Source organism: Labeo rohita, chromosome 13, assembly GCF_022985175.1.
Source record: "Labeo rohita strain BAU-BD-2019 chromosome 13, IGBB_LRoh.1.0, whole genome shotgun sequence".
Taxonomy (NCBI): Eukaryota; Metazoa; Chordata; class Actinopteri; order Cypriniformes; family Cyprinidae; genus Labeo; species Labeo rohita.
Window position 1 is genome coordinate 7,094,798 of NC_066881.1, and position 17,102 is coordinate 7,111,899.

The 17,102-nt window shown below is 36.0% G+C and overlaps 1 protein-coding gene across 1 annotated transcript in view; it reads left to right on the forward strand.

Annotated features, from left to right (window-relative positions):
* The first annotated feature begins 255 nt into the window (after positions 1 to 255).
* The window catches only part of LOC127174889 (echinoderm microtubule-associated protein-like 4), a 121,058-nt gene continuing 104,211 nt past the window's right edge, over positions 256 to 17,102 (forward strand). The window contains exon 1 of the mRNA XM_051125530.1: positions 256 to 549. Within this exon, the coding sequence (XP_050981487.1) occupies positions 525 to 549 (25 nt within the window). The 5' untranslated portion in view covers positions 256 to 524. The remainder of the gene's footprint in view (positions 550 to 17,102) is intronic.

A 17,102-nucleotide genomic window follows, 5' to 3' on the forward strand; every position in this document is an offset into this window, starting at 1 on the left:
ATACAAGACCAGCATGGCAATTGTTTGAGGCAGAAGCAAATGCATACACAAATAAATAAACAAACAAACAAAAGACGTTCTACAAAGACACTGGCGGTCCTTTCATGAGGACAGCAGCGCGCACTAGAGCTGTCCTGTTGAGCTGCTCTGTAGTGTCAGAGCGTGGCGCAGTCGGGCTCCGGCAGCAGTGAGCGCTGCTGTGCGTCTGAAGGGAAGCTTGCCGTGCCAAAGCAGGCGGAGTCGGAAACGCGAAAGCCCAGCGCTCCTTATACTCCCTCCCCCGCCGGAGGTGTAAACGATCGTGGTGGAGCAGCTCAGGGTGCCGCCGTGATCGACTGCCCCAGAAAAGCGCTGCGTTATCCGGACGGAGATTCAGCCGCCAGTCGGTCGCCCCGTTGTTCTTGCATTTAAGCGCATCCAGAGGAGCCGGCGTGACATTACACGAGCTCTTCCTTTTCTTCTCAAATAAAGGACGAATTCCCCCAGTCGCCCCAGGAATATCTCCCTGGATATTTACCCCAGAAATGGACGGATTCGCCGGTAGTTTAGGTGAGTGTGTCTGTCTGTCTGTCTGTCTGTCTGTCTGTGTGCTGAAATGTTGACTATTAATAGATGCGTCTTCTGCAGACATGGCGAATATAGACGCAAGTGTGGAATGTGTGTATGTGTGCTGGCTTACTGTACACTCGTGTCAGCTGTATAGCCACGCTCCTCTGACATTGCATTCGTGGTTAGAAAGCTACAATGAGAGGAGCGTTGTGTCAGGAGACTCATACCACGAATCACGATGGCCGTATATCTTTAACCTGGTGTTTATTTCCGTTGTTAAACCATGCTGTAACATGCCATTGGAAAATGCTTTGAACACACAACACACTACAGGCTCAGGCTGTATACCAGATTTGCATTTCCTAAAGGAAATGCCAGTGTTTATTTGTAATGCAGCCAAAAGGTAGTGTTAAACATACAGGTAGCCTATGCTTACAGGTTCTGGGTCAGTGTAAATGAAACCCCGCTGTTGTCATGACACCCAGCTGGCATCTTCAGTTTCATTTTTCAAGAATCACATAATTAGCTTGTTTCACTGTAACGCGGCAAGGATGCTGCCATATGTTTCATGTATTTAAGTATAAGACAATGCCAATTATAATTGGAAGTCACAATGACAATGCAAATGAATTCAAGGATGGAAACCAATCCCAAGCCAGTATGCAAATATTATGGTGACGCAGGTTACATTTTCAGTGGCTGGTCAAAAATGCAAAGTTTAATCTTTAATACTCTCTTAAAACTTATATTGTTTATAAAACAAACAGAGCACACTGAGGCTGAATAGTGTTTGCTGTACAAATAGTGTTGCTGAATGAGGACTGCAACCACAAGAATGTGAGTTTACATGTTGGACAAATCAGACATCTGTTCCAGCAACTACAAACCACAGCGACTTCAAATTACTGTGGGTAATTTATATTTTAGAACAAACTATGAAAGCAATATTGACCGCAAACCTTGATTTACTGAAATAAAATCAAAAAGAACAATTATAAAAACACACATGAAATTCATGAGGAAAACAGGGATGAATTTGGTTGTCCTACAAGTTAATGTCATGATTTAACAGCTCTATCATAGAGAAAAAAAAAATCATAATTTATGAATAATATAAGTTCTGTGAAATACATTATCAGTGCTGTAAAATGCAAGCACTGTATTGCAATGTGTGTGTGTGTGTGTGTGTATAGCACTAGTAGTGCTGATTTTTTTTGGTGTTGGTGGTTTTAGAGCTTAGGCTGTCAGTGCAGATTATTTGGTCAGATAACAGTCCATGCCAGAGGCACATGAGGCAGCAGGAATGTATTTATTTTGTTTATGAAGGGTGCACTTGGGGTTTATGGATGTACAGATCTTTTGATGTACTGTGTGTCAGTTTATCATTAGTGTCAGATGCGTGGCTGGAGGTAAAGGGGTCTCCTGAATAGCTACAGGTGACAAGTTTAATTGCATAATGGATTGAGTGTGCTCTAACACAGGGAGTGACATGAAAAGCCTTTATTGCTCCTTTTAAACCACTCTGAAGCCATATCACAAGGACTTTTCTATTGCATAGATGTTTATTTTAGTATGGATGCTTTTCATATTTCCAGGTTTGTCAGACGCTAAGTCGTCATAGCTGGGTAAACGTATATTGCAGTGAATGGGATACTATGTCAGTTGTATTTTTTAGCTTTCCAATTTGCTTGAATAGCAAAAGACAAGCTTGCTTTTGATGTTTTATTTATTTTTTTTTTAATTGATGCAAAGTTATTTTACAAAAGTATAGCGAAACAAAGTGTTATAAGTAGTGCGTGCCAAACACGAGTTACTTCCTTTTTTTACTTTTAATGCAAAAACAAACAAACAAACACATAATGTTTTTATGGTATTGTTTGTCAACTCTGTTACGGACATAACTCTGTTATGCAAAAATAAGATTTTAAACAATTTTATTATTTTTTGTGAAAATAGTTCACAAACAGAGTTGATATTTTAAGTAACAGAACTGTAAAGTCAATTGTCAATTCTGTTACTGTATTGTCAGCATTGTTACTCTACCTTGGTAACAGAATTGACATTTTTTTGCCCAAAACTCCACTTGCTAGCATAAATGCTAAGAGCACATGGCACTGATGAAATCATGATTAAATGATTTAAAGATTTATATATCCTTTGATATTTTGGTAACAGTTATGACACTTTATAAAATAACTCTTGGTTTAAGATCTTTTTAGATTAAAATATTTTCTTAGAAAGAACACTGAGACTTTTCAGTGCTTCAGATCTTATCAGCGAGGGAAAATGATACATTTCCTGTATCTTGCACAGCTGTGGGTGATAATTTTACTAATGTAAAGGCAAAGTATGGTACAGTAACAGCTGAAGCAAGATTTACAGACACATTTTTATAAGAAAGATTTTTTTTAAATAATACTATTGTAGATTTAGGTAAATTACTCTTTTGGGCTTTTATAAATAAAATGAATGAAATATTTTCAAAACAAAAGTAGAATAAAATATTTTGATTACACAATGATACATGATGGACAAAATGCACAGACTAATTCGGACAAGAAGAAATCATGTTTTTCAAGTATTTAGGACACGTTTTGCAGAAATTATTATATTGTTATGGACTGTAACTTGTTGCAATTCATAACAGTAAGTAAAATATTATTATCTTTGTAAATCAATGCTGATGAAACACCTTGTCGTCTGTGAAAAGGGTCCTTTTAACATAATACAAATAATTTAGTAATCAATGTAAAATTAATATATATTATTGAATACTTAATTTCTCATATTTTATTTTGGATATATTTTATTGTGATTTAAAAAAAAGAAATGAACAAAAACAGATACAAATACAATATATATATTATATATATACAATATATATATATATATATATATATATATATATATTAGTTAATCTGCAAAAAAAAAACAGTTTTTAACAATTTTCATATTTTTTCATTGTGCCTAAATTAAATCTTAATCTCATATTACATCAAAAAAAAAAACAATATTTAAGTTACTCAGAAGAACACAATTATATAAAAAAAGTTGTGTTTCAAATTCATTGTTTTGATGTCAGATCATTTCATTCATTTTAATGCAAAAATGTGAAGCTGTGTGGGACTTTGCCCGGTAATTGTTGACTTGAGAGCAGCTGCTTGAACATCCTGTCATATAACAGCTGATCAATGAAATTCTGTGCTGATTATATAACTTGATTCTGTTGCTTGGTTACACTCGGAGGAGAGTTGAGTGCTCAATTTGTCCTGCTCCGAGTTACCGTGGTGATGCTGCAGTGTCTGGCAGGGATGCGAGGTAAAGTAAAGGGCCAGTGAGCGACACAGAGAAAAGTGTCAGACTTTTTTGCAGGCGTATGTGATGGAAAACTTTATTTTGGGCCTGTTTTGAAATGGCAGTGCAGTTTTGTGTATATGGACATTACGCTGCGGTCTGAATTATTGGATATGACTGTTGCTGAACTGCAGTATGTGAGTGTGCGTGTGGTGTGGTGCATTCTCTGCAATGTCCTACATTGTCTCAGCAAAACTCCCCCATCATCCCATACTAATGACTTCTAGTTTTTCCTTTTTTCTTCTATAAATAAGCTATTTATCTTTTTTTTAAAATCTATAAAAAGGCGAATTGTTATCAAACCTCATCATCTAAATTTAATTTGTTATTCATTTGAGTTATCAGTCAAATAATAGATGAAATCTAGTTTTGGCTTCCTTTTTGTACTGTCTTTGTTTTCCCCCGAAACTGCTTGTCTAATGCCAAAGGTACAGGTTTCAAACACGAAAGCGCACTAAGCATGTCTAAAACCAGATCTAGTATCAGTTTTGCACCACAGGTACATCCGTCAGAGTCTGACCACACTCTCCGCCACACGCAACCTTGGCGTAAACCATGCGCTTGCCCTCTCGTCACCTCCGTTTCTGCGTCACACATGGCACCGGCAGCGATTGAACCCGCTTTTTTCAGTATGACGTGCAGTCCCGTGTTGACTCATTTGGTTCTTGGAAGATCTAAATGTGGTTTTCGACAATGTAAAATGTGGTTTTGGTCATGACGACAGAAAAGCAAAACTTGCACAGCTGAACTTGAAAGATGTACGTATGTAATAGAGAGCGGTCTGATTTCCTTTTATGACATCTTTGATGTAGGTGTGAAAAAAAAAAAAAAGAAATTCTCAATGCTTGTGACACGTTTATAAAAATGAATTATGTTGAAAAGTTGCTTTTGGAGAACTTGAAATCTATTAATTTTAATGACTCATGAATAAAAATATCATGTGGTGTCATGTTATGTGGGTTTAACACTTTGCTTACACCTTGAATACATGACTATGGAAGCCGGTTTCCGCCACTGAATAAAAAGATAATTGTGACTTTTTATCGTATAATTCTGACTTTTTTTTCTCAGAGTGCTGAATACTTGCAATTGTGAGTTTATATCATGCAGTTATGAGAAAAAAAAGTGATGATATAAACTCACAGTTGTGAGTTATGAAGTCAGGATTACAAGATATAAATTCACAATTGACTTTTTTTTTCCCTCAGAATTGCAAGATATAAACTCACAATTCTGAGAAAAAGCCAATTGTGAGTTTATATCTTGCAGTTCTGACTTTTAACTTGCAATTGTGAGTTTATATCATACAATTCTGAGAAAAGTCAACTGTGAGTTTATATCTTGCAGTTCTGACTTTATAACTTGCAATTGTGAGTTCATATCATACAATTCTGAGAAAATAGTCAACTGTGTTTATATCTTTCAAATCTGACTTTATAACTCGTTTATATCTTGCAATTCTGAGAAAAGTCAATTGTAAGTTTATATCTTGTAGTTCTGACTTTATAACTCGCAGTTGTGAGTTCGTATCTTGCAACTCTGAGACAAGTCAATTGTGAGTTTATATCTTGCAATTCTGAGAAAAGTCAATTGTGAGTTTATATCTTGTAGTTCTGACTTTATAACTCGCAGTTGTGAGTTCGTATCTTGCAACTCTGATCTTGTGAGTTCGTATCTTGCAACTCTGAGAAAAGTCAATTGTGAGTTTATATCTTGCAATTCTGACTTTATAACTCGCAGTTGTGAGTTTATATCTTGTAGTTCTGACTTTATAACTCGCAGTTGTGAGTTCGTATCTTGCAACTCTGAGAAAAGTCAATTGTGAGTTTATATCTTGCAATTCTGAGAAAAGTCAATTGTGAGTTTATATCTTGTAGTTCTGACTTTATAACTCGCAGTTGTGAGTTCGTATCTTGCAACTCTGAGAAAAGTCAATTGTGAGTTTATATCTTGCAATTCTGACTTTATAACTGTGAGTTTATATCTTGTAAGTTGTGAGTTCGTTCTGAGAAAAGTCAATTTGAGTTTATATCTTGCAATTCTGAGAAAAGTCAGTTTTATATCTTGTGAGTTGTGAGTATCTTGCAACTAGTTCTGACTTTATATAAGTTCTATCTTGCAGTCAATTGTGAGTTTATCTTTGCATCTTGCTGAGAAAAGTCAATTGTGAGTTTATATCTTGTAGTTCTGACTTTATAACTCGCAGTTGTGAGTTCGTATCTTGCAATTCTGAGAAAAGTCAATTGTGAGTTTATATCTTGTAGTTCTGAGAAAAAAAGTAAACTGATTACAAATAACTTTAATTTGGCAGGCACAAGTTTTTTTCCCTCCCTTTAATTTACAGTGAAGCTGATTGTAAAAAATGCCATTTTGATGCCAAAGTTTTGTCTTGTTTTATCTTAATGCATTTTTTATATTTAGAAATTCAAGTCATTGTACGAATGAATTGCATTTTTAGTGTTTTTTTTTTTTTTTTTTTTTTAAACATTAATAGATATTAATGTCATGTAATTGTCCCCTGTGGTTTAGATCAGTGCCTTTTAAGTGGTTTTGCTTCAGAACTCAGGTCAGTGTTGGACTTGTGTTGTTTACCCAACACAGTACTCATAGACAACCATTAAAATGATAATAAAAACATATTCTAATTTAATAAATCTAAATTTAATTTTGGGTTGCGACCCACCACTTAAAAACTAGTGTTGTCAAGCATGCTGAGTTATGTGTGCTTAAGAGTGTAGGTCAGTAGGTTGGCCTGTGAGCGGTGTGCTGCCTTTTAAGGCATGTGCATGTGTTATGTTGATGTGGAAAAGACACTGAAGCAGGGTGCTTCATGGAGGTGTAGGGTCTTGCTCATGGCTCCAGGTCTCCGTGTAGACCTTTGCTGTGTCGAGATGGCGTCAGCTTTCGCTCTGCACCCAATCAGCCGCCCAACTGTCAAACTCAACATAAAAATAGCAGCCGCCCCCGCTCCTCCCGTCGCCAGGTGCATTCCCCACCTCCATTGCTCAATCCCAGGCCTCTGTGGGGCCTTGTGTGGGTTATACAGCAGTACCAGGCTGATGTAGTATAGAGGCTGAAAGCTCACACTGCATAAACAGATGGCTGCTGGTTTAAGCCCTGTGAAGAGCGAGCTGTGACCTAGTGTGGCCTTGACTATGGCACAGTTTTCCACAGAGGCGTTTAACTTCACACTTACAGCAATTTGCATTGAAAATGCACCCAGAAGCCATTTGTTTTCAGTTACAGTTGGTGATTTCCTGTGATGTAGCGCAGGTTTGTCCAGTGACGCAACAAAGTTTTCTAAGCAAATGAAAAGCAACGCAATGTGACAACTACATATGTGACCCTGGACCACAAAACCAGTCTTAAGTAGCACGGGTATATTTGTAGCAATAGCCAAAAATATATTGTATGGGTCAAAATTATGTTGTTTTTTTTTTCTTTTATGCCAAAAATCATTAGGATATTAAGCAAAGATCATGTTCCATGAAGATATTGTGTAAATTTCCTACCATAAAACTTAATTTTTGATTAGTAATATGCATTGAACTTCAATTGGACAACTTTAAAAGCAGTTTTCTCAATATTTAGGGTTTTTTTCTGCACCCTCACATTCCAGATTTTCAAATATTGTCCTATCCTAACAAACCATACATCAATGGAAAGCTTATTTATTTAGCTTTCAGAAGACGTATAAATCTCAATTTCAAAAAACTAACCCTTGTAATTGATTTTGTGGTCCGGGGTCACATATATGAGTGAAGGCATTCGTATGAAAGCTTATTCATGACCCTGGACCCCATAAGGGTCAGTTTTTTTAATTTGAGATTATGCATCATTTGAAAGATGAATAAATAAGTGTTCCATTGATGTATGGTTTGTTAGGATATAATATATTTGGCTAAGATACAACTTTTCTGGAAAATCTGAAAAAAATCAAAATATTGAGAAAATTGCCTTAAATGTTCTCCAAATGAAGTTCTTAGCAATGCATATTACTAATCAAAAATTAAGTTTTGACATATTTACAGTAGGAAATTTACAAAATATCTTCATGGAACATGATATTTACTTAATATCCTCATGATTGTTGGCATAAAATTAAAAATTTGCCCCATACAGTGTATTTTTGTCTTTTGCCAAATATACCAGTGCTACTAATGACTTGTTTTGTGGTCCAGGGTCACATTTCTGCCATGGAATACAAAAGATCATTGTGATTGCACAAGATAGACTTGTTTTCCACACAATTTAGAGTATTTACTGTATCTCCCAAATCTGACATCGGTGTTCTGAAATGAAGAGGCAGAGTTTTATTTATTTATTTTTTTTTTTATGTCATGTCAGTAACAGTTTAGACAGTATAGCCAGTATAGCGTATTTTATTTGTGAACTTCACTGTTCTTTGTAATATTTAACTTTTAACTATTTTTTAAATTTTCATGTCATCAGTCGAGAGCCGGGATTTAACGCATAAACCAATCACAGCCAAACATAACCAGTCATATCCAATCATATCGTGATTGTCACATGACTTCCCTCCATTCATTCTCAATTATCCCCCACCAAACTCATTGCATGCTTTAGGGGGTCTTTTAAAACTCAATGGGCTCAGAGGAGGAGAAAGAGATGTGGACTCCTGCTGTAACTTTACCTGCTGGTGTCACACATAATCGCGAGATGTAAATGTATATAATTCTGAGAAAAAAGTCTGAGTTGTGAGATAAATTTGCAAGTACCTTCCATACTTTGGAACACATATGACAGGTTTCACTTGTAAGATACTATAGTCAAAAAAAAAAAAAAAAAAAAAAAAAAAAAAAATGTCAGAAAAACATCAGGAACATTTGATTCTTGCATTCGAATTTTCTTGTTTTTCGTTCTACTGTGATGCTTTTCCGTTGTTTTTCTATGGGATGCAACAATACAGTTAGTCCACGGTTCAATATGTACCTCCGTTTTTAACCACCGTTTTCAGTTCGGTTCAGTTCTGATATCTTGCCACTTCAGTGTTTTTTTTTTTTTTTTTTTTTTTTTTGCAACAAATCAACAAAATACTCCTGTAAACCTCTGTACACTGGAAAAAGCGTGGTTTAGTATATGTCTGCTTAAAAAAATCCAAATATGCATCAAAGTATCACTGATGACGTTCTGTTTCAGCTTCTCTAATATGGATAAAGGCATCACTATTGCTGTAGCTGAATAAAAACAAGATATAACGTTAAACGTTTTGAATGATGAAATGTAAGGACAATAAACACTGTAATATATGGTTTATCTGTGTTCTTCAAGCCATCTCATGTATTTTCATAAGCATTGCTAGCATTCGACATACGTAGAATATGAGTATAGAATTTATTGTCTGCCTCATTCTGTTATGAGAATCCACATCAGATCACATAAGGAAGTTATTTCAAACGCTTGACTGATGTTGGGAATTAAAAACAAGTTATAATGTTTTTGTTGGACAATAGGTTTAGAAAGGCTTATCATTAGAATGGAAGATGCTCTGCGTGTGTTGCTTTTTCAAATATAAGCAGGGGAGCATTTCCTCATTTCTGGTGAAATCGTGGGCACACATAACGTTACAGCAAATTCTGAGAGAAATTCACAAGCGCGTATTGAACCGTGGATGTCGTACCGAACTTTTGATATTATATTGAGAATTGTGACATCCCTAGTAAATAGGGATGTGACAGATCTTGTGACGATCTCCTCGGAAAACATTTTGCAGTCTTTACATTAGAGCTGCACAATTAATCCTTAAAATATTGAGATCTCGATTCAAACACCCACACGATTTAGCTATGACTATTAGGACTGTTTCACATCGCGAGTGTCAGTGGAGCGTGAGAAGCACGTTTTGTTGCTGCACATGTCAATGAATCAGAGAGTCGGGGTAAATGTGGACGCAAAAAGAGCAACACAAACAGTCTTTTCAACCACATTATAATCATTATTTCTGTGTTACAGACATTAAAATAATAGAAGTACTGAGATAAAAGTTTATAGTTTGGGTATAAACACTTATTGTCTACAGTAGCGATCAAAACAAAAGTATCTTAACACTTGTATGTATTGTAACACTTCCCTTCGGCCAGGATGGCGACAACTGCCTGTTTAAAAAAAAGTATGTCATTGAATCATTCATTCAGATTGGGATAAGTGTCACGTCACACCCCTACTAGTAAACATACACTACACGGACACGTCTAACTGTTGTGTTTACAAGGTCTTTTGTGCATGAAACCACATTCTAAAAATGTGATGCTCAAGTTATAAAAAGTAAAAAAAAAAAACATCTCTAGACCTTTCGTTTTTCTTTTTCCATTCCGCTACCGTACGTCTGGTGTTTTTAAACACAAAAATATGCTTTGTTGTGAGTGGCTCCAAATAGTTTATTTTGTTCATAATATGATTCATTACCAATGCTTTCCTCTCCAGAGTGTTTGTAAAGATTTCATAATTTTTAAAATGACATCTTATCGTCCAAGAGTTTTCTCTCTGCAGAATTTATCTTCCGTACTTGCTCAGAAACATAGTGTCATAATATCATAATATCTTCTTCGAGCTAAAAATTTAGCTAGATTTTTATGAAATCAGTTTGTGCTATGCTAAGCTAGTAAGCCAAGCTGTTAAATGAAAGCTAACTAACAGAAATGTTTAGTTCGACCATTTTAGCTTATTTATTAGGAACATCCACTACATTAAAAGACCTCCAGTGATAAAACAGTGTATCAACAATAAGGACACTGCAATCTCTTTGGAGTGTCTTCTAAATGAATGTTGACTTATTTATTGGAGCTACAGTAGATGCACCAGTGCACTGGCTTAGGTTTCTGATTCAAGGAAACACTACAGCATGTCTTTGTGTGCTCAGTTTTCCTCAGTGTTTGTGAAAACCCCAAAAGGGTCAGATGCAAATATGTTTTAACGTCAGCAGATAAACACAATGCAACTTCTGTGAAAGCCGTAACGGGATGCAAAGACCGTATCATTGATGAAACCCCTGACTAATGTTGGTTTGGGATGAGCAGGTCTCCAGCATCGTTTACGGTTCATTTGCAGTGTGTCAAACTGGGTTTTATGCACAAGTTTGTTTTGGAAGTATCTGATTAATTTGACTCTAAATGACCTGTGATGTGGTTTTGGTGTGGCTGTGATTGCATATGGCAGTTGTTAATGTTAGTGTGTGTGCTGAGTTGCACTTGGAAAGACGAGCTGTGGATCAGATTTCAAAATTCCTTCTTTGAAAGAAAAGATGGAGGGAAGCAGGACACAGACAGACAGAAAGAGAAAAAGCAAAGGGAGGGAGAGATCCGGAAAGGGACACACGTGTGCCCGAACGCTTCCAGATGCTGGAATGTTGCCTCCCAACTTTTTGCATTCCTCCTTCCCTTCTTCCCTCATAACAATGGATGAGATTACAGCTGGAGCGAGAGGAGAAATATGTGTGTGTGAGTGTGCAGAGGACGGATAGATGAAGCCTGATGAATTGCAGAGCTGCAGACGCTGATGTCCACAGATTCCAGAATATATGCACGTCATTATTTTGTTCTGCACACCGGGTCCAAAACACTCACCGAGTGCCAAACGTGAGTAAAAGCTGCCTTTGGTGAGTAAGTAAACCAAATAAGTCAGCAGGTAACTGTTTACGCACACATAAGCTTAGAAATAAAGCAACACACAGTTTGGCGGGATAATTTTTGGTGTGTGAGTTTGCAAGGGTGGATTTTGGGCCACTGGCTGCTGTATGTAAACATCACTACAGTGTCGCAGCCTTTAATTTGAGCGGCTTCTTAGCATGGGACACTCATATGGTTGAGTCAGCGAAGGAGTGTCTGGAACTTTTCCCAGAAGCCCTCTCTCGCTTTCTTTTTCTTTCTGTCATTCATGTTTGTTTCATTTTGGTTAATTGCCTGTAAACTCCACCAAATTTCCTCTTGGGTTCTCTGGGGAAAACAGGAAGTAGTATGATTAGTCAACAACAACCTCTGATGTCTGCTTTCAAGAACAAAAAAACACACACACACATGCAGATGCAGGATTTTAATGTTGACATCAGGTCTGTGCAGTATAACTTACAATATAATATCCTGATTATATATTGAAAATTGATGCAAGATATCTGTTTACGTGTTGGTTATCCTTTTTTTTTTTTTTTCTAGGGCTGGCGTCAACTAAAGATTTTTTTTCTGGTCAACTAGTAGTCGTTCATTTTAAGCATTAGTCGACTATTAGTTGCACGTTTATTAAAGGAGAAGTCCACTTCCAAAACAAAGATTCACATATAATGTACTCACCCACCTTGTCATCCAAGATGTTCATGTCTTCCTTTCTTCAGTCATAAATAAATTATGTTTTTTGAGGAAAACATTTCAGCATTTTTTCTCCATATAATGGACTGATATGGTGCCCCGATATTGAACTTCCAAAATGCAGTTTAAATGGAGCTTTAAATGATCCCAAATGCGGTTGTAAATGATCCCAGCCAAGAAAGAAAGGTCTTATCTAGTGTAACCATTGGTTATTTTCATAAAAATAATACAGTATGTTTACTTTTTAATGTCAAACGTCATCTTGTCTTACTCTGCCTGGACTGTTTTTTTGGTTCATGACAGTTAGTGTATGTTGAAAAACTCCCATCTCATGTTCTCCCTCAACTTCAAAATCGTTGGTGTTTTACCTTTTTTGTTAAGGGTGTTTGATCTTCTTTGCATATTCACTTTGCAAAGACTGGGTCGGTACTTCTGCAGCAATGTAGGATGATTTTAAAATGAGTTTTGAAGTTGAGGGAGAAATACCATTGGAGTTTTTCGACATACACTAACTGTCTTGAGGCAGAGTACACAGAGTTCAGGGAGAGCAAGACAAGATGAGCGTTTGAGATTAAAAAGTATTTAAATTGTATTTTTTTTAATGAAAAAAAAGAAAACGATAGTTTTGCTAGATAAGACCCTTCTTCCTCGGCTGAGATCATTTACAACCGCATTTGGGATTGTTTGAAACCACATTTAAACTGCATTTTGAAAGTTCAAAATCGGGGCACCATATCAGTCCATTATATGGAGAAAAATGCTGAAATGTTTTCCTCAAAAAACAATTTATTTATGACTGAAGAAAGAGACATGAACATCTTGGATGACAAGGGGGTGAGTACATTATATGTGAATCTTTGTTTTGGAAATGGACTTCTCCTTTAATAAACCATATAAGTCATAATAATGAGCCTTTAATTGCCTATATAGCCTAATAAGCACTCAAGTGCATGCAAAAAAAGCTTGCCACAGTGCACCATTAAGTATAATAATTATGAATGCATCAGGGAAAAACAGCAAGGAGACTGCATTAACATTTTAATAATTAATTGGTAAGTGATGAAGTTACAACACTGACAGTAGTGATGTGCCTGTATGCATGTTTCATACAGATTACATAATCTGAGAATATTTGTTTTCTGTTTGAATTGGTTCATTTCAAAGTAGACATTTCACTGTCTGTATATATATTTTTCACGTCTGTCAGCTGTATACACAAAGTTTCATGTTCAAGTTCACAGAGACAGAGATGGCAGAAAGCGCATCCTATTTGCTTGAATCATTTTACAGAAGTGCAACGTTTTGTTGTTATTGTGAGTGCACACAAATAAATGTAGAGTATTACTTTCATCTGTATGACTAAAAATGGAGTATTTTAAGAGCAAGTGACCAAGATGCAGTGAGTGCGCCACTATTCAGCTTCCACACTCCGCACATAGACTTAAACAGTTCACATTTTTCTAGGTTAACATTAGATTGAGTGTCTGTGTAAAGTTGCTACTACATACATCTTTCAGTTGAGAAGCCATATTTAAGGTCGATGAATAATAGGTGAGTGTTTGGATGTCCTGCCTGATGTACTATATTACCACATAGACCAGCCGTTAGCCGACTGCGTGACTTCGCCACTTCCTGTGTAATTTTTTTTTCTGGAACTAAGTGACTAATAAAATTTTTGGTCGACCAAGTCTCTTCTCGTCAACTAACGGTTTGTAAACTGTTAGGTGGCAGCCTTAATTTTTTCAGTCTTAATTTCAATCCAATTTACAGTTTTTAAATAGTAATTCATAATGCTTAATGCACTGAACTAAATATAGTAAAAAAAACAATCACTAATAACCTTTTTCACAAATGATTTTCATTTAACGTTCATAAGTGTGGGGTTGGTATGATTTTTTTTTTAAATGTTTTTGAAATAAGTCTTTTAAGCTCACCAAAGCTGTATTTATTAGACCAAAAATACAGTAAAAAGTAATACTGCGAAATGTGATTACAGTTCAATATAACTGTTTTCTGTTTTTAAAGGTAGTTTATTCCTTTGATTGCAAAGCTGAATGCTTTAAGAAACATTTATAGTAACAATTTATTCAGCTTAATAGTTTTGTTTAATAAAACAGTGACGCTTTTTAAAGGATTCTCCGATGAATAGAAAGTTAGAATTAACAGCATTTATTTGAAATAGACAGTTTGTGTTTTGTCACTTTTGATCAATTTAATGCATCCTCACAGAATGTTTTTTTGTTTGAAATCTGACCCTTAACTTTTGAGTGATATGTGTACATCAATATAAAATACTGAGGTTGATATATATAATTTATTGAAACATTAATACATTAAAAATGCCAATATTTTGAGTATTGAATCATTGCAAATCATCACTTCATTAAAATTTTCTTAACATCCCTAGTTAAAAAAAAATATATATATTTAAAATAAAATAAAACTTATTTTATACTAAGTATAGTTTAACATATTTACACCTATCTGCATTAAAATCGTGACTTTTTTCATGAATTTTTATTATGCTACTTAATTTTGTGATCAGCATACTTGTAAATAAATTTAAGTATTTAAAATATCATGTAACCCTTGTTTCTATGTTTATTCTGGAAATGAATGCACAGAAATCTATTGAACACATGAGACTTGACTGATTTATTAATCCAGGGCGTGGAGCCAGCAGCCATGAAATTAAGAATTAAAACAGCTAATTAAGATCTGGTTTGCTCTGCTTCTCCCAAGTGGGAATAAGAGCGAGAGAATGGGCTGCACTAAAGGACAGTGCTGGTGAACATAAGGGGCCAGATTTTGTGTTGTCTGTACTGTAACCGTAATCAGGATTAATCAGGATGTGCCGCCATCCCTCACGAATCTCTGTGTATGTGTGTGTGTGACGGGGTTGTAATCTCAGGGTGGGGATAAATCCATATGTACGGTAGAACAGCATGTAGTCTGAAGTGGTTCAGGATGGATTAAGTTAATGGCTGGGTTGGACACAGATCTTGGATGAGGTTTCAAGCACCCTTTCTCCACTCATGGAACCCAGTCAAAGTTTTTAGACACAAGTATTGAGTTCAAGATGCACATGGTCATGAAAAAAATACCATCTGGGTCATGTGTGATGTGGTTCAGACTCTATAAATGGTCCATAAACCATGAGGCGCACTAAAACACTTGTGTTAGGATAAACAGCATGTTTGGCAAGTTGTGCTTTAAAAGTTGTAGTTGTTTACAGTGTTGGTTGCCTTTACAAACTCATCTGCACTGACACACACACACATATTCTGGTTCTGTGTGTCGCAAAAGACAGGTGTGCGCTCAGCGGGAGCTGGATCAGTATCAAATGTACTGCTATAGATGTGCCAGATTATCTTCTCACAGGCTCTTTTCAATTAGCTTGCCTTCTAAAGTCAATGGCTCATAGATCAGTCGCCCTTTTCTATGTGTGTTTGTGTAGAGCAGAAGACTGCAGTGTTAGTTTAATATGATGTAACATGGCAAAATCATTTTAAAAACACTGCATACATTTGTTACATAGCTGAAATTTGTATCCAGTTCTTTAAAGGCATGGTGTAACATGGCACAGCAACAGTGTTGGCCAGTAGACTTGTGCCGATATTCGATAGTATCGTGTATCGACGATAGTCAGAGATATCGCCTGTTGCTGATGCCTTTGAGGATAGCAAGACGATTATTATTATTATTATTATTATCCATCAAAAATAGATTAGGCACCTAACTTTAGCGATGCAGGGCAGAGAGCCGCTTTTGGGGTGCTTCAAAAACGTGCTGGTATAAACACAAAGGCACAAATCACGGTGAGCGGGAGGGGGTGTTTCGTGTGGGACGCATGCAATCTGTAATTGCGTGCAGTGGACTACTTGCACGTAGCCTCGTGACGCTCTTCCGTTTTGAAATCTGTTATTTCCGGTTATGTACATTTTCAATGCGCTGTAATCATCTAGTTGACTTAAACGCCTAATAAAATGAGATTTCACGGGATGATTTCAAATTTGGAAATCTTCAGAGACAGGAGAAGACATATTCTGATGATTACTGAGTACTAACTCAACGGAACGTGTTTTAATCCAACATAAACCGATTTGAGAAAACAGCGGCAAAATATGAGTACTCAATAGTCGCACTGTCAGTGTTACTGTTAAAAAATTATTTAAATGTTTAACATTGTTAAATAAGGCAGTTACCTCACATTCATTAAGCCATTTTAAACAATGGTATAATCAGTATGGGCTCGGAATAAGAGCACCAACGCACACAAACAAATTAGCCATGGTTTTATCACAAATAAAACCAAAAATTGCAATTGAAGTTAAACCATATAACCACAAATTAACTCGGATATTACTACACTGTCCATAGTTTAACGATGGTAGGCTATTTGTAGTAAAAGTGTTGTTATACAAATGGTAAAATCATGGCACTTTTACTATAGTAAAACCATGGTTCATTTTCGCAAGGGTGTTTATCATTCAAACTCATTTAAAACTGAACATTCATCAGGTATGATCAGTAAAAAAATAAATACTGTTCATGAGAATCCGGCAGGTTAATGGGGAAATATTTATTTTTTATTCTGCACATACCGAAGGGAAATGTATTTATAGTAACCTTTCAGCGTTTATGTTAACGCAGAGAAATGATTAATTGTTTTTTTAAAGAAATGCCAGCCCTAAAATGTTTTGGGGAATGGCCCCCCTTCTCGCCGCAAACGTGTGCAGTGCAAATAAGGGGTAAGAAATGTATTCATCATACAGTGATGTAGCTGTTGTATTTACTTCTGGTAGCGGGAGTGTTTTTTAAAGTGCATAAACTCGCACTAGGCTAGGCTAGTCAGTGACGATGTTCTTTGATAATGTAAAT